This window comes from Symphalangus syndactylus, chromosome 13 (assembly GCF_028878055.3).
Source record: "Symphalangus syndactylus isolate Jambi chromosome 13, NHGRI_mSymSyn1-v2.1_pri, whole genome shotgun sequence".
Lineage (NCBI taxonomy): Eukaryota > Metazoa > Chordata > Mammalia > Primates > Hylobatidae > Symphalangus > Symphalangus syndactylus.
Window position 1 is genome coordinate 118,094,165 of NC_072435.2, and position 24,605 is coordinate 118,118,769.

Genomic DNA, 24,605 nt, shown 5'->3' on the forward strand with positions numbered 1-24,605 from the left:
GCAGTGGGAGGGGTGAGATGTGGTAGATTCTGGCTCTTGTGAAAACAGAGCAAAGAAGACTTGCTGGAGGTTACAGATCTCGAACAAATATTTCATCACACTGTTACATCACCATGATGAGTGAAGAGGCTACGCCTGAATAGTACATTTGTTATGTAACATACTACAACTGTCTCAAATACGGGAAAGCCTACTATATTTAATGTTTAGTCACCAGAGATGTCTTCTTACCTGCTAAGTTTTCTCTCAGCTTCTCCAAGTCAGAAGACAGCATGTTAAACTGTTCCTCCTTTTGGTGTAACTTATTTACAGTTTCTATTTAGGATAAAGTTAGAAGTTTAATGTTTCATATTTAATAAGCTATCTGGAGCTTGGCTGTCTTACAACCCAATCAAATATTATGCTCAAGAGATCTGAGAACGCTAAAAAGTCCCCTTACAAATCACACGGCTGTGTCCAGCCTGAAAGAAGCAGGTCTGCCGCTGTCTCTGGCCTCCCTGAATCTGTACTTTGGGCAGGCATCAGGCCCTTTCCACTCATCTCTTTCCTCCTTCCAATTAAAACTCAATAAAGCTATCAATGATGAAAGCATAAATAACACTCTTCCCAGGAATACTTACATTTTAATATGGAACAAGCCTTAAGCTAAAAGAAGAAAAATTGGGAGTTTGAGGCTTCAGGAAACCAATGGAAGCCAGTCTATCTGAGCATGGCAGGAATTTCCAGGAGAGTGAAATTAGGCTACGGGCAGCGTAACTCTGTGCACACCACAGGCCAGCTCCAGTATGAAAGAATGTATTTTTTAAGGCAATCTGCACACGCTCTGGTAAGACATACCTTGCATACTTCTCTGAACAGAGACTGCCTCCTCCGAAGCTTCAGCAAACTTTTCTTTCTAAAGAAAAAAAATCAAAGATTCTGAACAGAAAGATTTCAAATTGTAAAGACAAGAAGTTTCTATCAATTATAACTACAATACTGTCTACTTTTTGTTGCTGGTCTTGTTTTATTAAAACTAATACACTTGAAACGTATGACACCAATTACTACCACATGTGGGTCATACACATGTGCATGTATACACATACGAGTGCAGTTTGCATATGTGTGTATGCACACGTGGGAAGGTAGGTTCACCAGCATGCCCATGTAGGCATGTTCATACTTAGGTAAGTACATGCATGTGCATGTATACATAGGGTGCACGTATATGCTTCATGTTGCCACCCCTCAAACAGCAGACCTTCTCTTCAGAAATCTGCCTGAGATGGTGAAGAGCTCTGAAGTTTGTTATTTCTGAGAGTAATCTGGGTCTAATATCTTGAATCTAGGTCTGTGTAGCTACTTTTGAAACTGAAAAGGCCCATCAGTCACTTATTGTTCAAGGTCTTCTTTTCTAAACATGACAATAGGTCAAGTTAAAAATCACTCTCCTGGTTGTCCTGAGATGAACTTCGAGCTAGCTACATCAAGAAGGTTGTTACATGAGTATCTCTAACTAGATAGGATTATGAAAAGATGGTGCAGGGGCCACAGTGCATCCCAGCCCACAGGCTGCCCCCTGTGCCATCCCACAGCCAGACTCAAGGTGGTATGTCTTGTCCTAAGATATACGGAAGGATACTCTAACTTAGGAAAAAAAGAAAAAAAAAAAAAAAGGCAAGGCTTTGGGAGGAGGGCAGAGAAGCAATGAACTCAAAACATTTTCTTAAAGGACACCAGGCTGGGTGCGGTAGCTCACGCCTATAATCCCAGCAGTTTGGGAGCCCAAGGCGGGCAGATCACTTGAGGTCAGGAGTTCGAGACCAGCCTGGCCAACATGGAGAAACCCCATCTCTACTAAAATACAAAAATTAGCCAGTTGTGGTAACAGGCGCCTGTAATCCCAGCTACTCAAGAGGCTGAGGCAGGAGAATCTCTTGAACCTGGGAGACAGAGGTTGCAGTGAGCCGAGATCGCGCCACTGCACTCCAGCCTGGGCAACAGAACAAGACTCCGTCTCAAAAAAAAAAAAAAAAAAAAAATCACACACATTTATTCACACTGTTAATAGCACAGAAGTGTAATGAACGGGGAAGAGGAAGGGATGTGGAGGACCTGGGACAGCTGACTCTGCATGGCACATATGCCTCTTGTCTAGTTTCTCCATAAGCCTCTGGCTTTTCTTTCCATGGCATGTGGGTGGGTACCACTGGCACTAGTCATGAGTATCAGCCTTGTTTAAACTCGGGTTTTCAGTGCAGGAGGCAAGTAGGAAAGAACAAAGTTGAGAAAAGGTAAAAAACATACGTATGTCATACAACTTGAGAAGGTAATTTTCTGAGGTGGAATAAACTGAGTTAGACTTCTTTTTATTTTTTTAATTAGACAGCAAGCATCCTGCCTCACCAACAGAGGACACCGACAGCCCAGGACAGCTGCTGCCCTGATAGTCACAGTTTAGGGGCCTCATTCAATATGAAACCTAACTGTGTTCGATGTATAACTTGGAAGGGCTCTGTGTTTAGTAAAACTAAGTAGTCAATAACATTTCAAAGCAGTGCATTACCAGAGGCGAAGGGATAGATTAAAAAAAAAAAAAAAAGTAATACCTACCTTTGTTGTTTGGGTTTGATCTGATTCCCCTCAAAGGACAATATTTATCAGCCAATAACTAATACACTCAGGTTGAATCAACACTTAGAGAAAGGAAACAGCTACAGTATTTCTTACTGGAGGATTTTTTAAAAGAGGAAACGGCCAGAAACCCTGAGATTCAGATTCCCAACAGGTACTTACCAAAATCTGAAGTTCTTTTTCCAAAGTCTCTTTCACTTGACTGACTTCACTCAAATTTTCCTGAAGGTTAGTAAGCTTTAGCTCTCTCCCCTGCAGCTCTCTGGTAATGCTACTAGCCTAACACACAGAGTTACATGGTATAGAAGCAAATGAATAAAAGGAAAACAAAAGAGAATGAGAAGAAAAAAAACAAATGTAAAAAACTTATGAGAAACATAAAACAAAACTGAAAGGAATACAAATTTGGTGTTGGTTTTTAATTCTAAGAAGTCAATGACTTTTTGAACAATCCGTTCTACGATATGATTTCCTATTGGCTATTTTTGTGTTTTTTTCTTTTTTTCTTTCTGAGACAGGGTCTCTCCTGTCACCCAGGCTAGAGTGCAGTGGTGTGATCATGGCTCACTGCAGCCTTAGAACTCCTAGGTTCAAGTGATCTTCCAGCACCAGCCTCCTAAGCAGCTGAGATTACAGGCACGTGCCACTACAGCTAATGTTTAAAAAAATTTTTTACAGATGGGGTCTCTGGCTGGGCTCGGTGGCTAACGCCTGTAATCCCAACACTTCGGGAGGCTGAGGCAAGTGGGTCATTTGAGGTCAGGAGTTCAACACCAGCCTGGCCAATATGGTGAAACTCCATCTCCACTAAAAATACAAAAATTGACTGGGCATGGTGGCACGCTCCTGTAATCCCAGCTACTTGGGAGGCTGAGGCAGGAGAATCACTTGAGCCTGGGAGGCGGAGGTTGTGGTGAGCCGAGACCAGGCCACTGCACTCCAGTCTGGGTGACAGAGTGGGACCCTGCCTCAAAAAAAAAAAGAAAAAGAGAGATGGAGTCTCACCATGCTGCCCAGGCTGGTCTCAAAACTCCTGGACCAAGCAATCCTCTTGTTTTGGACTCTCAAAGTGCTGAGATTAGAGGCATGAGCCACTGTGCCAGGCGACTATTTTTAAATAGTCAAAATAGACTATTTTTCTATACTTCATTGTAATTTGGAGTATCAGCATGATCTAAAGCAGAAGGTGTGGATGCTTACTTTCTAAACGAGCTGCTTGAGCAATTTCATTTCCTAGACTTTAAAAACCTTGGCTGGACATGGTGGCTCACACCTGTAATCCCAGCACTTTGGGAGGCAGAGGTGGGCGGATCACAAGGTCAGGAGATCGAGGCCATCCTGGACAACATGGTGAAACCCCGTCTCTACTAAAAATATAAAAAATTAGCCGGGCGTGGTGGCACGCACCTGTAGTCCCAGCTACTTAGGAGGCTGAGGCAGCAGAATCGCTTGAACCTGGGAGGTGGAGGCTGCAGTGAGCCGAGATCATGCCACTGCACTCCAGCCTGGGCCACAGAGCGAGACTCTGTCTCAAAAAAAAAAAAACCTTAAGGCCAGGCACAGTGGCTCACACCTGTTATCCCAGCACATTGGGAGGTCGAGCCTGGCAGATCTCAGCTGAGGTCAGGAGTTCAAGACTAGCCCAGCCAACATGGTGAAATCCTGTCTCTACTAAAAATACAAAAATTAGCCAGGTGTGGTGGCACACGCCCATGATCCCAGCTACTGGTGAAGCTGAAGCAGGAGAATCCCTTGAGCCTGGGAGGCGGAGGCTGCAGTGAGGGTGACAGAGCGAGACTCTGTCTTAAAAAATAAATAAATAAATAAATAACAGAAACCTTAAGATGGGAATATATGTGGTCTACATTATTTTCTCTATTTGTGTATATGCTTAAAGTATTTTGACATTTAAATAAAAATAAAATTTAAAAATCCACTGGACAGGCAAGGTGCAGTGGCTCAAGCCTGTAATCCCAGCACTTTGGGAGGCCGAGGTCAGTGGATCACTTGAGGTCAGGAGTTCGAGACCACCCTGGCCAACATGGTGAAACCCTGTCTCTATTAAAAATACAAAAATGAGCCAGGCATGGTGGCGGGTGCCTGTAATCCTGGCTACTCGGGAGGCTGAGGCAGGAGAATCGCTTGAACCTGGGAGGCGGAGGTTGCAGTGACCCGAGATTGCGCCATTGCACTCCAGCCTGCGCGACAGAGTGAGACTGTCTCAAAAAAAACAAAACAAAACAAAAAAATCCACTGGACGATAGTCATTAGAACTTGGCTTTCATGAAATCTTGATGTTAAAAAGTAAACTAACATTAGCTAAATATTATCTTCTAATTAATTTTTGTGTTTTGATTAGTATTTTGGAACCACATGAGATTTGAGAAAAATTTCCTGTAACCAGTTTGTCATCTTCAACAATGGTTAGTTAGCAATTTTTTGCTGTTTGTCAGTCCTCACCTCACCCCATTTAACCATCACAACCCTTCCTTCTTTGCCAATAGAGCAGCTACTCCCACAAAAAAGTTCAGAACATTGAGCATCAATACCAGTGCCTCAACTAGTGGCAGGACTGGGAGACAATTCCTCGAACCACCTTTAAAGATAAAGATGACATTTAACAAGGCTAGTTAGGGGCCGGGCGCGGTGGCTCACGCTTGTAACCCCAGCACTTTGGGAGGCCGAGGCGGGCGGATCACGAGGTCAGGAGATCGAGACCACGGTGAAACCCCGTCTCTACTAAAAATACAAAAAATTAGTTGGGCGTGGTGGCGGGCGCCTGTAGTCCCAGCTACTCGGAGAGGCTGAGGCAGGAGAATGGCGTGAACCCGGGAGGCGGAGCTTGCAGTGAGCCGAGATTGCGCCACTGCACTCCAGCCTGGGCGACAGAGCAAGACTCCGGCTCAAAAAAAAAAAAAAAAAAAAAAAAAAAAAAAAAAAAAAAAAAAAACAAGGCTAGTTAGTAAGGAATGCAGCTGGCGAATGTTTCATGTAATTTCCTAAGCCTTGACCACATGCACACTTGTTCAGTATTTCCCCCAGAAAAGGAGGGGACAGATCGTGTTCTCATTATGCCACAGAAAAAAACTCCAATGAGATTTTTGCCATGCAAAGGGCTCCAGGCTCTTACCCTTAATTTTGCTGTGAATGTTATTTATCACAGCATGGGTTTTTTGTTTTGTTTTTGTTTTTTGTTTTTTTGGAGATGGAGTCTCGCTCTGTCACCCAGGATGGGGTACAGTGGCACAATCTCAGCTCACTGCAACCTCCACCTCCTGGGTTCAAGCGATTCTTGTGCCTCAGCCTCCTGAGTAGCTGGGACTACAGACGCCCACCACCACAGCTGGCTAATTTTTGTATTTTTAGTAGACAGGGGCCAGGCTGGACTCAAACTCCTGACCTCAAGTGATCTGCCTGCCTCGGCCTCCCAAAGCACTGGGATTACAGGCATGAGCCACCTCGCCCAGCCAACATGTTAATTTATAACAGTCAAGAAGCACTGAATTCACAGTCTGTTTTTATACATAACTCTATAGATAAGGCAATTAGAGTCACGCATTGCTTAAGAACCAGGATACCTTCTAAGAAATGCATCATTAGGCATTTCATTGTTGTGGGGACATCACAGGGTGCACTTACACACACCTACAAGGTATAGTCTACTACACACCTGGGCTACATGGCACAGCCTATTGTTCCTAGACTATAAACCTGTATAAATGTTACTGTACTGAATGCTGTAGGCATTGTAACACAATGCGAAGTATTTGTGTACTGAAGCATATTTAAACATACAAAAGGTAAAGATACCATATTATAATCTTATGGAACCACCTTTGTTTATGTGGTCCACTGTTGATTGAAACATCATTATGTGGCACCTGACTATATGTGGTTAGAAAAGGAGGAGATGATCTTTAAAGCTTTTTTTTTTTTTTTTTTTTTTTTTTTAGAAGGAGTCTTGCTCTGTCTCCCAGGCTGGAGTGCAGTGGCATAATCTCGGGTCACTGAAACCTCCGCCTCCCGGGTTGTTCAAGTGATTCTCCTGCCTCAGCCTCCTGGGTAGCTGGGATTACAGGTGTCTGCCACCATGCCAGGCTAATTTTGTATTTTTAATAGAGATGGGGTTTCGCCATGTTGGCCAGGCTGATCTCGAACTCCTAACCTCAGGTGATCACCTGCCTCAGCCTCCCAAAGTGCTGGGATTACAGGCGTGAGCCACCAGGCCTGGCCGATCTTTTAAGTTTCTGTTCATTCATTCATTTATCTTAACACCACAGTATTAGGGCATTCTTTATTTTAAACAGATTATAGACTGGAGCTAAGCTTAAATTAGAAGTCACAGCATAGCCCAGAGATAAATAGATCAGGTACCCAGATAATAGGCAGCTAAAATAAATTCCCATGGTTGAGCCATTATTTTATCTAATCTCCTCAGATGAAACCATACTTGAGATACTCAGAACATAATACACTATACTCAACTGGGGACATCAAGCAATTTAATTAAATCAGCAATTTGGAAGATGAATGATCTCAACTCAAAAGTAACATAATGCAAAACAAGAATAGCAAATGGAAAAGAAAAGGATGGAGGATGTCAATACAAACCTTGCTACTTTCAGCATTCTTTTCAATCTCTAAATGTTTAATCTGTTTCTCAGCTGCCTCAAGCTGCTGTCTAAGTTTCTCCATTTCCGATTTACCTTCGGAACTGGCTTTCTGAAGTGCATCAAGATCCAAGAGCTTTTCTTCAGTAGCCTTGAGCTGTGATGTAAAATTATCAATAACCTTGGTTTGTTCATTGCATTTGGCTTGCAGTACCTCTAGCTCCTTTACCTTTATTTCAGCTTCCTGTAATTTGTTTAACGTGTCTTCCATTTCTACGAGATGCTGGTCTTCTGCTTTGTCCAGTTTCGACTTGATGGCTTCCAGACTGTTTTCCTTTTCTTTAATAACTTTCATCAGTTTAGCCCTCAAGGCTTCCATCTCTTTAGCATGAGCAGACCGTTCGGAGTCTTGTTGATTCTGCAAATTTTCTATTTCGTGTTGGTAATCTAGTCTCATTTTCTCTATTTGTGTTTTTAGCTCAGCAAATTCTGCCGTCTCTGTCCCAAGCCCTTTGCTGAAAGATACCTTCAGTTCTTCCATTGCCTGCTGGTGGGACGCGATGGCAGTCTCCAGTTTGGACTTCCATAGAGCTATTACATCTGAGTTCTCTTTGTTGGCATGCTCCAGCTTGCTTTTCAATGACTCGTTCTCTTTGGAAAGCTTTTCCGTGGCGGTATACAGAGCCTTTATCTCCTTCTGATGAGTTTCTTCCCGGGATCCAAAATCCTCCTTCAGAGAAGTTATTTCTCTCTGGTGGTCAGTACGGGTGACTTCTAACTTTTCTTGCAAAGAGCTTATCTCTTGCAAAAGGGAAAGTGACATGTCCATGTCCCCAGCACGCTTATTGGACTCTAGCCTTCTTCGGAGCTCAGCTACTTCCTGTACTCTCAATGCTAGGTCTTTCTCCAGTTCCATTATACGTGACTTTTCTGAAACTGTAGCCACCTATTAACAGCAGTCCAAACAAAAAAAGATCATTTAAGTAACAAGTCACTGACTATTTTCTTTTTTCTTTTTTTTTTTTTTTTGAGATGGAGTACAATGGTGCAATCTCAGCTCACTGAAACCTCCGCCTCCCGGGTTCAGGTGATTCTCCTGCCTCAGCCTCCTGAGTAGCTAGGATTACAGGCATGCGCCACCACACCCAGCTAATTTTTGCATTTTTAGTAGAGACGGGTTTCACCATGTTGGTTAGGCTGGTGTCGAACTCCTGACCTCAGGTGATCCACTCACCCCGGCCTCCCAAAGTGCTGGGATTACAGGCGTGAGCCACTGCGCCCGGGCTGATGATTTTCTTTAACACTGAAGATATTTAATAACTGCCCCATCTCAGGCAGCAAACTATGATGAAGGTTTATAGGTTAATATATATTTCTAACTGTGATAATGGCTTAAGTCCAACTTTAGTAGCTCCAATTCTAAAGAAGCTTAAATCAGATAAATATCCATTACTGATAAGTTAACAGAAAGAGTAACTTTTTCTTTTTTTTTTTTTTTTTTTTTTTGAGACGGAGTCTCGCTCTGTCACCCAGGCTGGAGTGCAGTGGCGCGATCTCGGCTCACTGCAAGCTCTGCCTCCCAGGTTCACACCATTCTCCTGCCTCAGCTTCCCGAGCAGATGGGATTACAGGCGCCTGCCACCACGCCTGGTTAATTTTTTTTTGTATTTTTTTTTTAGTAGAGCTGGGGTTTCACTGTGTTAGCCAGGATGGTCTCGATCTCCTGACCTAGTGATCCGCCCGCCTTGGCCTCCCAAAGTGCTGGGATTACAGGCGTGGGCCACCATGCCCGGCCAAGAGTAACTTTCAAAGTTCTCAGATATATCTGCCTCCTGAAAGAAAACATTTCCTTATTTTGCCAGTTTGTTCTACCCCACTTCATCCAGGCTGCATAAATGCTTATCCATTTCATGGAGGTGATCTTACAGAACTGTGCTATCCAGAACAGTAGCTGTTGGCCACACGTGGCTACTGAGCACTTGAGACGTGGCTCATCTGAAGTGAGGTGTGGTGTAAGTGTAAAATACACATCAGATTTTGAAGACTTAGAAGAAAAGGAACACAAAATGTCTTGTGGGCCAAGTGCAGTGGCTCACGCCTGTAATCCCACCACTTTGGGAGGCCGAGGCAGAAGGATCACTTGAGGCCAGGAGTTCAAGATCAGTCTCGGCAACATAGCAAGACCCCATCTCTGCAAAAAATAAAAAATTAGCCAGGCATGGTGGTGTCGCCTGTGGCAACAGCTACTTGGGAGGCTAAGACGGGAGGATTGCTTGAGTCCAGGAGGTTGAGGCTATAGTAAGCAGTGATTGTGCCATTGTACTCCAGCCTGGCAGACAGAGCACAACTCTGTCTCTAAAAAAAAAAAAAAGAAATTATATTTTTAAATGTTTAAAATATCTTGTTAATAATTTTATATTGATTAAGTAATATGTTGGATATATCAGTTACATAAAATATATTATTAAAACTAATTTACCTTATGACTTGCAAAAAAGAAACGTGGGTACCAGAAAATTATAAATTGTACATATGTGGCTTGCATTATACTTCTATTGGATAGCAGTTGCATAAAAGGTTTAAAATTACCTATCAAATGTTTCAATGAATAACACATCACCTGTAGAATGAAAGCCTCAATTGAAGAATGAAGAATTAATTAACTTTTTTTTTTTTTTTGAGATGGAGTTTTGCTTTTGTTGTCCAGTGCAATGGCACGATCCCAGCTCACTGCAAGCTCCACCTCCCAGGTTCAAGTGATTCTCCTGCCTCAGCCTTCCAAGTAGCTGGGATTACAGGCATGTGCCACCACGCCTGGCTAATTTTGTATTTTTAGTAGTGACGGGGTTTCACTATGTTGGTCAGGCTGGTCTCGAACTCCTGACCTCCAGTGATCCACCCACCTTGGCCTCCCAAAGTGCTGGGATTACGGGCGTGAGCCACCACGCCCGGCCTACTGATCATTTTATTAAAACGCAAAGTAAGAATGATTACTTACCTGCAATAATACACAAGAATCTTACACAAAATCCCCTTTTTAGATTTGATAATTCTATCAGCATTTTGATGTAAACATCTTCTTCCCCTAACCCAGTGGTTCTCAGACATTAGTATGCACATGAATCACCTGGAATGTACGTCTAACCTGCAAGTTTCTACCTATTCCCATGTACTTCGATTCTATTTGAGCTCCGGGATAGTACCCAACAATCTTCTTCCTTTAAATAAATACCCGAGGGCTAGAAAAACACTTTCTTAACCTGTGCCCTTTCACTGCTAGAAAATTATTTCCCTCTGCTACCTGCTATGCAGTCCATTTAGTACATAGGATATGTAGAAAATAGCTTCCATAATAAAAATTCTTGGACTAATCTGGGAAATGAAAGGGAACAAAATAATTTTAAAACAGCAGTGAGTCCCATATTTCAAGGATCAAAATTCCTCTGATTAGCTGGGTGAGGTGGTACATACCTACATACCTAGCACTTTGGGAGGCCAAGGCAAGAGGATCACTTGTGGCCAGGAGTTCAAGATCAGCCTGGGCAACACAGCGAGAATCCCATCTCTACAAAAAAATGTTAAATATTCCTCTGAATTTAAGACTCCTCTCCCACACTGCCTTTCTTTGAGACAGAAAGTAACAGATATGTTTTCTTTCATTTCCTCTGTCTACCCTACAGGCTGTGACACCAATAAAGATTAAAATGCCCATAAGAGAAGAGGAAAAGAAAGCACTGAGTCTCCAAAACTGCATAATCAAAGTAAATAAAATTAAATATTTCAGAGCTGACTATAATTGCTGTGCTTCATGGTTATAGACTTATCAGGTTAAAGATGTTAATTCATTTACACATGATTTTCTGGGGAAGGAAGAGTTCAAGAGTTTGTTACGTCAAAATAACATACAAAACATTAATAAACCCATCAGGATCTGGCAGAATTTGCTAAATAAAAGAAAAAAAACACAAAACACTAATAAACCCCATTGCTGCAAGGTCTGTGGCATAAATACATTAAACCCAATAGGGCAATGGTTCTTAGTTACAACAAAACAGTCAAGTAGAGAAAAATGCCAAGTAAAAAATAAGTAAAAATAATAAATAACAATGTGATTTTACTTTCCATGGCATTTCCCTATAAAGTACAGCAATTTATTTTTCATTTCCCAAAATCTGCCCTCATTCAAAACTATGTGGTATGTCTGCTTCTCCCACTAGTTTGAGACCATGAATTAAGTCAGAAATTATTTCTTATTCTTGCTAACATCTCTACAGCACCAAGCACACTGTTTGGAAACTGGATTTATTGGCTAGAAAGAATTCTAAAGCACTTCCTAAAAAGTAACATAGGTGATATGAAACTTACACAGGTAGCTGGTTATTTTAACACTTGGGAACCCAAGAGTGAGGATCAACAGAAGATATACTTCGTTATGGAAAGATATAAGCTTTACACTGAAATACTTGGATAAACCATGATGTAACTGAATGCCTTATCTAGAGCAGGAAAAAAAAAACATCAAAATTGTTTGCTGACAAAACTAAGATACGGGAGAGGAGTTTACACGTTTTAAAAAAATATATTACTTCGAAAGCCATCACTCTAAAGGAACTCAATCTCATTAGTCCACTGTATTTCCCAGATCAATTATTTGGCTCTCAGTTAATGAGGAAACAGCACCAGATTGCCATTTTTTTTTTTTTTTTGAAACAGGTCTTGCTCTGTTGCCCAGGCTGGAGTGCAGAGACATGAACACGGCTCACTGCAGCCTCGACCTCCTGGGCTCAAGAGATCCTCCCACCTCAGCCTCCCATGTAGCCACCACACCCAGCTATTTTTTTTTTTTTTTTTTTTTTGTAGAAGCAGGGCGTCACCACCTTGCCCAGGCTGGTCTTGAATTCTTGGACTCAGGTGATCCTCCTGCCTTGGCCTCCCAAAGTGCTGGGATTACAGGCAGGAGACACCATGCCTGGCCCACTTTTTTTTGTTGTTGTTTTCTTACCAAATACACAGGAGAAATCTTTAGTTCAGAGGCTGATGGTTCCTTCTTCTTAAAAACTAAAAACATATGATTTAGAAAAGAAAAATTGTCTAGATGTTTAGATCAGTCAATTAATTCTCAACAAGAGAAATTTCTACAAACACTAGAAATTTTTTTAAAAATCAAGATAGCAAATTTGATTAGAGAGAGAGTAATTTTTGGAATTCTAAAGAATCTGGACAATTTAGTCACTGACAGACAAATTCATGATTTAAAAAGGTATGTGAATACATTACACGTGACTATTTCTTTTTTTTTTTTTTGAGACAGAGTTTCGCTCTTGTTGCCCCGGCTGGAGTGCAATAGCGTGATCTCGGCTCACCGCAACCTCTGCCTCCCAGGTTCAAGCTATTCTCCTGCCTCAGCCTCCCTAGTAGCTGGGATTACAGGCATGTGTCACCACACCCGGCTAATTTTTGTATTTTTAGTAGAGATGGGGTTTCTCCATGTCGGTCAGGCTAGTTTCAAACTCCCGACCTCAGGTGATCCACCCACCTCGGCCTCCCAAAGTGCTGGGATTACAGGCGTGAGCCACTGCGCCCGGCCATTTCTTAATCTTTATGCACAAAACAACTTCCATAATAGACAGACTCCATCCTGTGGTGCTTAAGAGCACAGGCTCTGGGGCCAAATGTCCTAGATGCAAATCCTGCCTCTACTATTACTATTTGCTGTTTTATCTTAAGCAAGTTACTTAACTTCTCTGTGCCTCAGTGTTCTTGTCTGTAAAATGGGGACACTAATATTCCCTACCTCCTAGGGTTGTGTTGAGACTGGATACCTGTAAAGCACTTAGAATAGTGTCTGGCATGAAGTATGCACTATATAGGTGCTTTAATATATAAATAAACTAAAACCTGACTAATGCTCTGGCTCCAAGGGCCAAGCACAACAAGCTCAAGGCAGGAAGAAACATGCATTTCCCCCCTGACCATTGAGTGTTTGTTTTGTTTTTTTCCAGATGGAGTCTCACTCTGCCACCCAGGCTGGAGTGCAGTGGCACGATCTCAGCTCACTGCAACCTCCACTTCCTGGATTCAAGCAATCCTCCTGCCTCAGCCTCCCATGTAGCTGAGATTACAGGCACGTGCCACCAGGCCCAGCTAATTTTTGTATTTTCAGTAGAGACAGGGTTTCACCATGTTGGCCAGGCTGTTCTCAAACTCCCGACCTCAAGTAATCTGCCTGCCTCAGCCTCCCAAAGTGCTGGGATTAGAAGCGAGAGCCACTGTGCCCAGCATCCACTGAGGTTTCAATCCCCTGCGTGACAGGAAGGAAGGAGATGCAGAGATCAGCCTTCCAAGATAAAAAGGTAACTAGGGTGAAAGTCTTTAATTCTCATGAAACAGAGCCCATGTTTCTATTTCCTTCTCCCAAGAGGCCAGGGAAGAAGGCAGAAAGAGAGCTAAAGTAAAACAACAATAACAAAAAATTACTTAGAAAGCGTAATAACTAGATATTTGAGAACAAGAGGACAATTGACTGCTTGTGGCCAACTAGAGAAATGTATTTCATGGCATTAATATAAAGAACTTCAAATACAGTTATATCCATTCATTTATTCAGTTGTAAAGTTTCTGATCCTGATTTGGTTGGGTTACCAAAGGAATGAGTTTTTATTTTTGACAAAAGACTAGATATAAAACACCTGTTCCTAGTCATCAGTCTCAGCTCAAGAACACCTGAATGGTACCAAGACCAAACTCAGGTTGAACCACTGGGTCAAGGCTCAGGCCAACTATAAAACATGTCACCTGAGGTGTCCACCATTCACATGCATGGCTCTGCTTCATTAAATAGTGAAAACCATTACCCTAGTGTCTTCTAACTCCCTCTGGAGTTTGTCAGCTTTGGTCTTTTCAAAGAGAAGGCTCTGTTCAAGCTCCTTAATGCGGGCATGCTCCAGTTTGGTCTGCGTCTGTTAGTAAAAAGGAAGAGGAAGAGAACACAACAGTGCCACCATGACATGCCAGCACAAGAGGAGAGAGAGCGGCATGCAGGCTGAGCCACCAGTACCTTCTGCCAAAGGGTGAACCAAAGGGGAATGGAGAAGGAAAGAGGTGGAGGTGAGATGAGGTGGGCAGTGAGGATGAATACCAGGGATAAAGGATGGTGGTGGGCAGGGGGCATGGGCTAGTCTGTTCAGAAAGAAAAAATGGAAAACACATGAGGCCAGATGAAGTGTCAGAGGCATGCAGCCAAATATAAGTAATATTGATAAGTGAAGTTTATCAGCACCAATTAGAATAGTTAATATCCCTCCCTCTAAACTATCATTATCCCTCCGCCCCACAAAGGCTACTTGACATTAATGTGTATGTAACTGACTCAGTAACTTTACAAGGTATATTGACCCTCAGAATGACCGTCACTATCACCTCAATATGGTAAAGGTATCATAAATCTTAAACTGTTCAATAAGTCCTTAGAGCAGTTTCTTGCACCTTAGCATATAACTTGACGTAAATAAGGGTCAAATGAAAACCTCAATAGAAGGAATCTGGAAACTAGGGCTAAGAAATCATGCTAGCAGCCTCTGCAGAAATGGGTGAGAAGGGTCTGAGTTAGAGTCTTAGCAACATTCCTACATGTGATGGGGAAGAGGCCATGGAAGCTCTAGTTTCCTTCCAGCAGTGGATGTCCCAAAGGCTATTGGGCTCCAGGGAGGGAAAAAAGGACTCAGAATTACAAAGAGAAAATTTAGTAATAGTTATCCTCTATCGTCTCCATCTCTGAAGCAGGCCAACTGAGAGGCTCAAGAGAGGAGGAAAGTTTACCTCAAACTGGTAAGGGGTTTATTATATTTACCTTAAGATGAAGTTGTTTTTATTAGCTCAGACGTAAAAAGGTGACTGAACACAAAGGCATGAGTTTGAGCTCTCTCAGAAAGAGCTGGTGGGTTCCTAAGGTGATTCAAAACCTGTGACCTCAAATACTCTGCTCTCCCCACCATCACGCACTTGGATGTAGCCTGACGGGGAATTCAGAGGATAATCTCTAACAGGTTTAAGTGCAGCAAAATCTTAATCAATTTGAAATAATCTAGGTCCAAATGTACCTCTTCCTACCCCCACCTCTCTTACACAAGAGGTTATCAGTTATCAGAATCAGTGACTGACAAGGCCCACACCCGCAGGGCTGCTCTCAGCAGCTGTCAGTTACTTGCAGTAATTTAAATATTTTGTGGTACTAATTGACCTATCAGTCTGGACAATTACGGGCAATGAAAAAATGACAACAGACTCTAAACAAAGTGACACAAAGTGCAGAGCTTCAGTAGAGGGGGCGGAATGTAAAAGTGAAGGTTACAAACGTCTTCACTCATTCCAGTGGGACTCGGGGACCTCAATGCATTCAAGAGGTCACTTTGCTTGTAAACCAGGTATCGACAAACCATTATGAGATATTTAAAAGGTGAACAAAAAAAATTTTTTTAATTCATCACCTGCTTCAGCTCTGTATACTCCACAAAAATAATGAAATACAATTCAAGCCCTAACTGTCTGGATAATCCCCTTGGTCTGTATGTGCCTTGGATGGACACTGTTCAATTTCCCTGCTTTTACCTTATCTACATAATTGGGGTCACAGCCTCAGGAGCTGAAATCCAAAACTACAGTAGTGGGAAAAAGAAAAAAGGCAATAGAACCTTTCTTCTCTTGACACAGTAAGTGTCCTCTGGGTAAAAGATCACTATTTCCAGATAAAAAGCAAATATACATTTAATGTGATCTCCTCCCCATTCAGAGATCTTCCAGATAAGCATAGCCAACGCCTCCTTACTGATGGGTCTATATACACATTATCTGGGACTCTACAGTGCCTCAGCCTCCACAGTAGCTGGGATTACAGGCGTGCGCCACCACACCTGGCTAATTTTTGTATTTTAGTAGAGACTGGGTTTCACCACGTTGGCCAGGCTGGTCTCGAACTCCTGATCTTAGGTGATCAGTCAGCAGCAAGGGAACTAGTGATCCACTTCCATGCCACAGCACACAGTAAAAATGTGACACTGAACAGGACAACCCTTCTTGTAAAATCATTCCTTTCTTAGAATAAGAACACAGAGTATCCCAAGAGGAAAGTCCTGGGACAGGGAATTGAGAAGGAAAGCAAGGGCTTTGCGAGAAGCGCACAGGAAAGGCAGGGGGGAAATCCCATGCAGACTGACACCGGGGGCAGCGGGAGCCTGTTTCGGAAGGAGAGAAGAGACCCAGATCACTGAAGTAGCTTCACAAAAAGGAAGCCTTCAGAACGAAGACCTTTTAAAAAATTCAATCTTGTGTTTTTTTTGTTTTTTGTTTTTGAGATGGAGTTTTGCTCTTGTTGTCCAGGCTGGAGTGCAGTGGCATGATCTCCTGTCACTGCAACCTCTGCCTCCTGGGTTCAAGCGATTCTCCTGCCTCAGCTTCTCTAGTAGCTGGGATTACAGGTGTGCGCCACCGTATTCGGCTAATTTTTGTATTTTTAGTAGAGACAGGGTTTCCCTATGTTGGCCAGGCTGGTCTCAAACTCCCAACCTTAGGTGTTCTGCCCGCCTCAACCTCCGAAAGTGCTGGGATTACAGGTGTGAGCCACAGTGCCCGGCTAAAAGTTTAGTCTTGAGTTGTCTATTTCAGCTGCCAGGAGGTGGTAGGAAGTAATGTCATTCTTTAATTTCCTTCTTATGTGGCAGTAAATCAAAGCAAAACGTTTTCAGATTCTTTACAACCAGCAGCACAGCTGGCAGGGTACACCAGGAAGCAGGGCTCTGGAGACCACATAGCAAGGGTGTACTGGGTGTTTGAACTTGGAGGAAGAAAAATAAAACACCTGCATACCTAGTAATGCTACAGCTAGAAAACTCTCACTTCGGTAATAACAATTTAAAACATGCTATGTCTTCACTGACAAACGCTTGCCTCTAGTTTTGCAACTAAGGAAAATACTGTAGAAACAAACAGAAGTTTGAATGTCTCATCAGCTGCACTGGCAGGCACTGGCCAGTGGCGGGGGCACACTGAAAAGGCAGCCAGTCAGCTCCGGGACAGTGGCCAGTCAGCTCCGGGACAGCGGCCAGTCAGCTCCGGGACAGCAGCCAGCCTCACAATCCCTTTTCCTCTCATGGGAAGCAAAATTAGACAACTTGGAAACTTCCCCAGAATTCCCACAACTCCACATCTAGAATGCTTTATGCTCCAGTCAGATATCATCTCTTTGGGAATAATTCCACTAAAATTAGAAGACATTATGAATTAGGTGAAGAAGGCCAGGTCTCCAGACAAAAACTTTTTTCCCCCCTTTCTGGTAAAATTCTTTATAAAGCAAATGTTGGCCTATTCATTAAACACATGAATGTGTGGAGCTTAGTCATTACATACAATTTCTTCAAGATATAAATGTAATTGCTTTGAAAGCCACATGCACAGAAACATTAAGGTCAATGTCCCAAGGTCAGATTATGCAGTTAGTGTTTGAGTATATCAATAAGCATTTTAATCTGTGATCAATCTTTGTTAACAAGGGAAATATCCACACAGTTAAGTGCCCTCTTACATTCTCAGGATCTTCAGAAATCTGGCTCTTTTGCTATCAGTAAAAAAATAAAAAAAATTAAACAACAACAAAAAAGAGATTCCAATAAAGCTTCAATATGTGTTAGGGTTTCAAGATAACTTTATTTGATTAATTTCAAGTAAGTTTATCAGACAGACTATACAAGCCTAGTGCTGATGTAAATTATTTTAACTGGACCCTCCCGAAGACACCATAGGCTATATTTCACATGAATTAGATGATGACATGAAACTTCTAATGAGACTTTGGGGTGTTTTTAAATGGATGAGAACAACACAAAAATTGACTAAAGGAATGTGGCTGTATATGAAATGAGTGAAGAAGATATCTATTAAATTGTTAATGAACCATTAAATTCTGGGCCTCATAAAACTAGAACGCAGAAAATGCCCCCCTTGCTCTTTGTTAACTGTAAAGATACATTTATTTCCAAAGAAATCAGAGTTGCTGTTTGGAAGGGCCCCTCAAATTTAAGCATGGTGTGGGCAGCCAACAGACTCTAAAATTGTAGCAAAACTGCATATTTGGGAAATGCACAGTTAAGTGCAATTTTTACTAAAATATTGTAGATTAAAGAACTACAAATCTGGGAAATTTGAAAAACTGAATGATTTACATTTGTCATATATCTAGCAATGGCTTGAAACCATCAAAACCATTTAATTCTGGTGTCTAATTTAAAAACTAATATGAATAAATTGTTAAAAAGGGATGAGAAACCTAACACTAAAGGAAAATCCATGAATTCTACAAATGCCATGAAAGTAAAAGAAGCTGAAATATAAAGTGTTCTTAGTTTTTGCTAATTACTTTTTTAAAAGAATCAACAATTACAACATATTCCTTTTATAGGGTTATAAAAGGATTTATCTTGCTCAACTGGAAAGCAAAGCTGCAATAAAGCAAAAAACTTTGTTATGGACTTTTTTTTTTTTTTTTGAGACAAAGTCTCGACCCATCCCCCAAGCTGGAGTGCAGTGGCACGATCTCAGCTCACTGCAACCTCCACCTCCCGGGTTCAAGCGATTCTCCTGCCTCAGCCTCCCAAGTAGCTGGGATTACAGGCACCTGCTACCACGCCCGGCTAATTTTGTATTTTTAGTAGAGACGGGGTTTCACCATGTTAGCCAGGCTGGTTTCGAACTCCTGACCTCAGGTGATCCACCCACTTCGGCCTCCCAAAGTGCTGGGATTACAGGCATGAGCCACTGCACCCGGCCTGTTATGGACTACTATGACAAAATCTAAAATGCCTTTTCTAATCATCAGACGAACACCAGTATGTCTCACTTAGGACTGCTTTAAATTGAGGACACACTGCCAGATTTATGACTTGATGAAATCCAATTCATGGTTTTGAATTTTGAAGCATGAGAAAGAAGTAGTGCAAGTTCCACTATGCACAGGAAGTGGGACACACAATCACAGGCTCAAGGACTGGCACCATCACCACAAAGCCACCCCCAGAACCCAATGTGGCCAGAGAGGCCAGGGTTTCCCCTGCCACTTCCTCAGCTGACTGTTCTGGCCGCTCATTTCAATTGGTACATTATTCGCCCATGTTCTGAATACTGATACCCATAAAAGCTTTAAGAGAGCTGGAGGGGTTTTACCTCAAGATCACCTTTGGTAATTGATTCTTCTTCAACCCGGAACTGAAGGTCTTCAACCTTCCTGTGGAATAAAACCCAAACAAAACACTTAAGAAACTAAGTAACACACAGCCTTTAAAAAAAAAATAAAAAAATCACGTTGGACATGGTAAGTCACTCCTATAATCCCAGCAATTTGGAAGGTGGAGGCAGGAGGATCGCTTGAGGCCAGGAGTTTGAGACCAGCTGGGGCAACATAGTGAGACCTAGTCCTTATATTTAAAAAAAAAAAAAAATCTATAATCACTACCCTGGTGAACTCAAGCAGACAGCAGCAAGAAATGCCTTAGAGACATAGCAAGTTTAAAAATGCATCTTTGCACTTCGGGAGGGCAAGGTGGGAGAATGGCTTAAGGCCAGGAGTTTAAGAGCAGCCTGAGCAACATGACGAGGCCTCATCTCTACCAAAAAATTAAGAAATTAGCCAGGTGTGGCAGCGTGTACCCGTGATCTCAACTACTTGGGAAGCTGAGGTGGGAGGATTGCTTGAGCCCAGGCAGTCAAGGCTGCAGTGAGTTATGATCATATCACTGCACTCCAGGCTGGACAACTGAGTGAGACCTTGTCTCAAAAAGAAAAAAATAAAACAAGCCACCTGTAATCCCAGCATTTTGAGAAGCTAAGGTGGGCAGACTGCTTGAGCTCAGTTTGAGACCAGCCTGGGCAATATGGCAAAACCCCATCTCTACAAAAATTAGCCAGGCATGGTGGCACGTGCCTGTGTCCTAGCTATTTGGGAAGCTGGGGTAGGAGGATCACTCGAGCTCCGGATGTCAAAGCTGCAGTGAGCCACGATCACACCAGTGCACTCCAGCCTGAGCGACACAGTGAGACCCTGTCTCAAAAGACAAGAATGTCGTTGTTTTTTTTTTGAGATGGGAGTCTTGCTCTGTCGCCCAGACTGGAGTGCAGTGGTGTGATCTCAGCTCACTGCAACCTCTGGCACCCAGGTTCAAGAGATTCTCCTGCCTCAGCCTCCCAAGTAGCTGGGATTACAGGCACCCGCCAACAAGCCTGGCTAATTTTTTTATTTTTAGTAGATACGGGGTTTCACCATGTTGGTCACGTTGGTCTCGAACTTCTGACCTCAAGTGATCCACCCGCCTCGGCCTCCCAAAGTGCTGGGATTATAGGCGTGAGTCACTGCACCCAATCAGGCCATGTCTAAATGATTCCAAACTTATTGAAAAAAGTCGAATCAAAGCAGACCCTCTTCACACAGCATGGCAGAGTTCACTTTCTGCTGGACACACAGTCATTCCTTTGTTTCTAAGGGTTGATACCAACATGATTATTAATAGGAAATTTTCTTCTAAGGTCATTTAAAATGAAAAGGCTGTTGGGCGCGGTGGCTCACGCCTGTAATCCCAGCACTTTGGGAGGCTGAGGCGGATGGATCACCTGAGCTCAGGAGTTCGAGACCAGCCTAGGCAACATGGTGAAACTCCGTCTGTACTAAAATACAAAAAATTAGCCAGGCATGGTGGCGCGTGCCTGTGGTCCCAGCTACTCAGGAGGCTGAGGCAGGAGAATCAATTGAACCTGGGAGGCAGAGGTTGTAGTGAGCTGAGATTGCACCACTGCACTGCAGCCTGGGCAACAGAGCTAGACTCTGTCTCAAAAACAAAAAAAAAAAAAGGGAGGGAAAGGCCACACTTGCACCAGGAAACAGTCTTGGGTCACCTTTTCTCCTCTTCAAGCTGGTTGAGAAGCTCCACCTTCTCCCTGTCAGCAGCTTCCACCATTGTTCGCAGCTGGTCCATTTTGGCTTCCAATTCCAGAACATGCTGGGGAAGGCAAGAATGTCAGTAAATGGACTATTTCTGACTCAGATACAGACCCAGTGATACTTCCCCAAAGAGCTGTGGGTCACCATGGTGGATGGGCGTTACTCTAAAACCTTATGTTAAAATGCTTTCTCTATTTTAATAGGTTATTCTCGACAGCTTTCCTGGAAGATAGATGATGAAAAACTACACCATTAAAGCGATAAAGAACAATGTTAAAACACCTCTCATCGTTTTTGAAGCTGAAGCACATATTAAGAGTAATCCACAAACAGCAGCTATAATCATTGGTAAGGCCCTAATAACCAAGCTGGCCTAACACACATAGGCCAAAAGACCTGGGCACAAAGACCAGACACTAAGGTCGAATCAAGAACAAAACTTCATCTCTGTGACCATGGAAACTGGCACCCCAGATTGTAGCTTTCAAACAAGCACAGCAAAGAAATGTACACCCATTTCCAGTGCTCTCAAGTCCAGCTCCTCGGTGCCAAGCACCGGGCATGCTTCTTGGCTCCTCAGTGGCTTTAGAAACCATCACCATCTCCACAACAAGGTCCAGACTTCACCTGGTCATGTCCGTCCCGGGCCAGAGCTAGCTCCTGCTCTATCTCCCCCACGTGGCTCGTGGCCTTGGCCACCTCCGCCCTCTCCAGATCCCGTTCCGCCAGCAGCTGCTCAATGTGCTGCTGCTTCTCCTTCAGGGCCTCCTGGAGGGCAGTGGTACCGGAGATCTTCCTGGCGTAACGGGAGGAGGTTTCAGTCAACTGTAAAGGAAAGTTAGAGAAGTGAAGGGCGATGATGCTGTCAGAAAAGCGAGGGAGGCGCGATGCATGCATGGAGGGCATCTGCTCGGCAAAGCAAGGGCGCTGCTCCAGCTGGCAGGCTGGCCAGGATTAGGAAAGGCTTCCTCAAAAACACAAGACAGTGTGTGCCTTCTGTCTATAAATCTCACAAAGAAGACATCAACGTAAAGAGATCAGCCAGATGCGGTGGCTCATGCCTGTAATCCTAGCACTCCAGGAGGCCAAGGCGGGTGGATCACTTGAGGCCAGGAGTTTGAGACCTGGCCAAGATGGTGAGACCCCATCTCTACTAAAAATACAAAAATTAGCTGGAGTGCAATGGTGTGATCTCAGCTCACTGCAACCTCCACCTCCTGGGTTCAAGTGATTCTCCTGCCTCAGCCTCCCAAGCAGCTGGGATCACAGGCGCGCGCCACTACCGCCCAGCTAATTTTTGTATTTTTAGTAGAGACGGGGTTTTGCCATGTTCGCCAGGCTGTTCTCAAACTCTAAAGTGCTAAGGTTACAGGTGTGAGCCACCGTGCCAAAGGCCATCTGCTCAGCCACTGCTGGCTCCAGATCAAGTCAGCCTTGACTTCATCTTCTGCAGTCAGAGCTGCAGCTGTCGCCTGAAAGCTCTTCTCTTCATCGGTTTCCCTAGGCCCTTGCTGCAAGATGCGCAGGATGCAGACTTACAGCGAGGATCTTTCCTCAGTTAATAACTTGGCAACTTGAGAACTAAAAAGAATCAAACTTTTGTTCTTGAAATTACTTAAACATACCAGGAAGAAACTCCCGTTGTCTTTTTTAACCATTTGACCTTGACCTTCCAATTTCATTATATAGCTAAATTATACCTTCTCTTGCTAATATTTCTTCCCGAATACATTAAATGTGTGGTTCCGAAACCATGTGCAGAGATGCCCCAGGGTGCTGAGCAAACTCACCAGTGCACTGTAGGATGTTTTAAAATTTCAAGAGAAACACAGCGACATCTGCTGGACTCTCTGCAAACTACTAGTTCGAGGCAATTCAGTCTCATCATTAGATTGTCCTACACTCCTTTCAATAACATCATGTACTTTCAAAGCTGGGTTTTGGCTATTCCCATGACGAAAATGAAAGCACGATGCAAAAATCAACATGCACAGGAAATGAGGTTGGCGATGAGAAATCAGATTCCAAGGCTTGACTAGATGTGTAGAGCCCAACAAGCAGTGCACACAGTAACACTAAGTCATTGCGGTTATTAAAGAATTAATTGGCCAGGCATGCTGGCTCACGCCTCACTTTGGGAAGCAGAGGCGGGCAGATCACCTGAGGTCAGGTGTTCGAGACTGGCCTGGCCAACATGGTGAAACCTCGTCTCTACTAAAAATACAAAAATTACCCGGGCATGGTGGCGTGTGCCTATAATCCCAGCTACTTGGGAGGCTGAGGCAGAAAAATCACTTGAACCCGAGAGACAGAGGTTGCAGTGCGCTGAGATCGCGCCACTGCACTCTAACCTGGGCAACAGCAAGACTCCATCTCAAAAAAATAAAAAATAAAAATAAAAACAAAGAATGAATTAAATTTTTTTCAATTTTTGTTTTTCTAAAACAGAAATACATTTCTGAGCAAAATAATTGAAATGACACTTTCAATTCCTCTGTATCTTTGACATACTATTTTATGGTGATTTTTGGCTTAGAAACCATAAAGACACAAAAATAAGCTGTCTCACAGGTACAGAAACTCATGTCTCTTTTGTCAATTTTCACTGAATGAGGTGAGCTAAGAGGTACGAGAACTGGTCCAAAAAGTAAGAGGAGAGATTGTCGGGAGCAGGGAGAGCTTGCTATTTCCCAAAGAAATGGACACAATTAAAAGGTAATAAAAATTACTCAAGAAAGAATTCCTAATCCAGAATAGACCCTCCCATGGAATTGTTCCTAGAATAGCAAAGGAGGCAAGCTGTCCCTATCAGAGTTTCTGACCCACATTAAACAAAGCTCTGTCTGAACACAGGGGTTGGGAGCTCTTTTCCATTTCATTGTTCTTGTCATGCTTTTCTCATAAAAGTAATTTTTCTGTTGAAGATGCAGGCTTTCTATTCATGTGCAAATGGAAATGCTCTGAGCAGTACTTATTCTACCTGAACACAGAGGAAGAAAGCCTAGATGGCTGGCAGAGGAGCACAGCCCCATGTGAAGATTTCAGCACCTGTCCCTTCTCTGCCCGACGACAATGGAAGAACAGGCACCACCGTGAGATCCGGGGCTAACCACCTCCTCCCCACAGCACAACGCAACATCCTAGCTCCTGGTCTGCGGTTCCCCACCACCCAGTGGAGACCTGAACTCAGTCTGAGGACAGTCTGATGCCACCATTTCTAACCTAAACAGTATTTGCCCCACTTTTAGGTAATAAACTTATGGGCAGGGCTTTGACCCTAATAAAGTAACACCTTAATAAACAGAATGAGGTATTTGCCCATCATTGCCCATGCTAGTGATTCTATTTTTACTGCTCTAAACAGGAAAAAGAGGGAGAGAGGGAAAGGGACCAGGAGAAGA

At 43.2% G+C, this 24,605-nt stretch overlaps 1 protein-coding gene across 7 annotated transcripts in view; it reads right to left on the reverse strand.

Moving 5' to 3' along the window:
- CLIP1 (CAP-Gly domain containing linker protein 1) overlaps positions 1-24,605 on the reverse strand; it is a 145,486-nt gene that overhangs the window by 64,253 nt on the left and 56,628 nt on the right. For 3 of the 7 annotated variants that reach the window (XM_055236955.1, XM_063614605.1, XM_063614604.1), the window contains exons 6-14: positions 21,832-22,029; positions 21,159-21,262; positions 19,437-19,497; positions 17,803-17,835; positions 14,081-14,185; positions 7,228-8,172; positions 2,779-2,895; positions 838-895; positions 232-315 (exon numbers count right to left, since the gene is read on the reverse strand). In XM_055236955.1, the coding sequence (XP_055092930.1) occupies positions 232-315; positions 838-895; positions 2,779-2,895; positions 7,228-8,172; positions 14,081-14,185; positions 17,803-17,835; positions 19,437-19,497; positions 21,159-21,262; positions 21,832-22,029 (1,705 nt within the window). The remainder of the gene's footprint in view (positions 1-231; positions 316-837; positions 896-2,778; positions 2,896-7,227; positions 8,173-14,080; positions 14,186-17,802; positions 17,836-19,436; positions 19,498-21,158; positions 21,263-21,831; positions 22,030-24,605) is intronic. The other 4 variants (XM_055236956.1, XM_063614606.1, XM_055236957.1 and 1 more) reach the window with 2 other exon arrangements.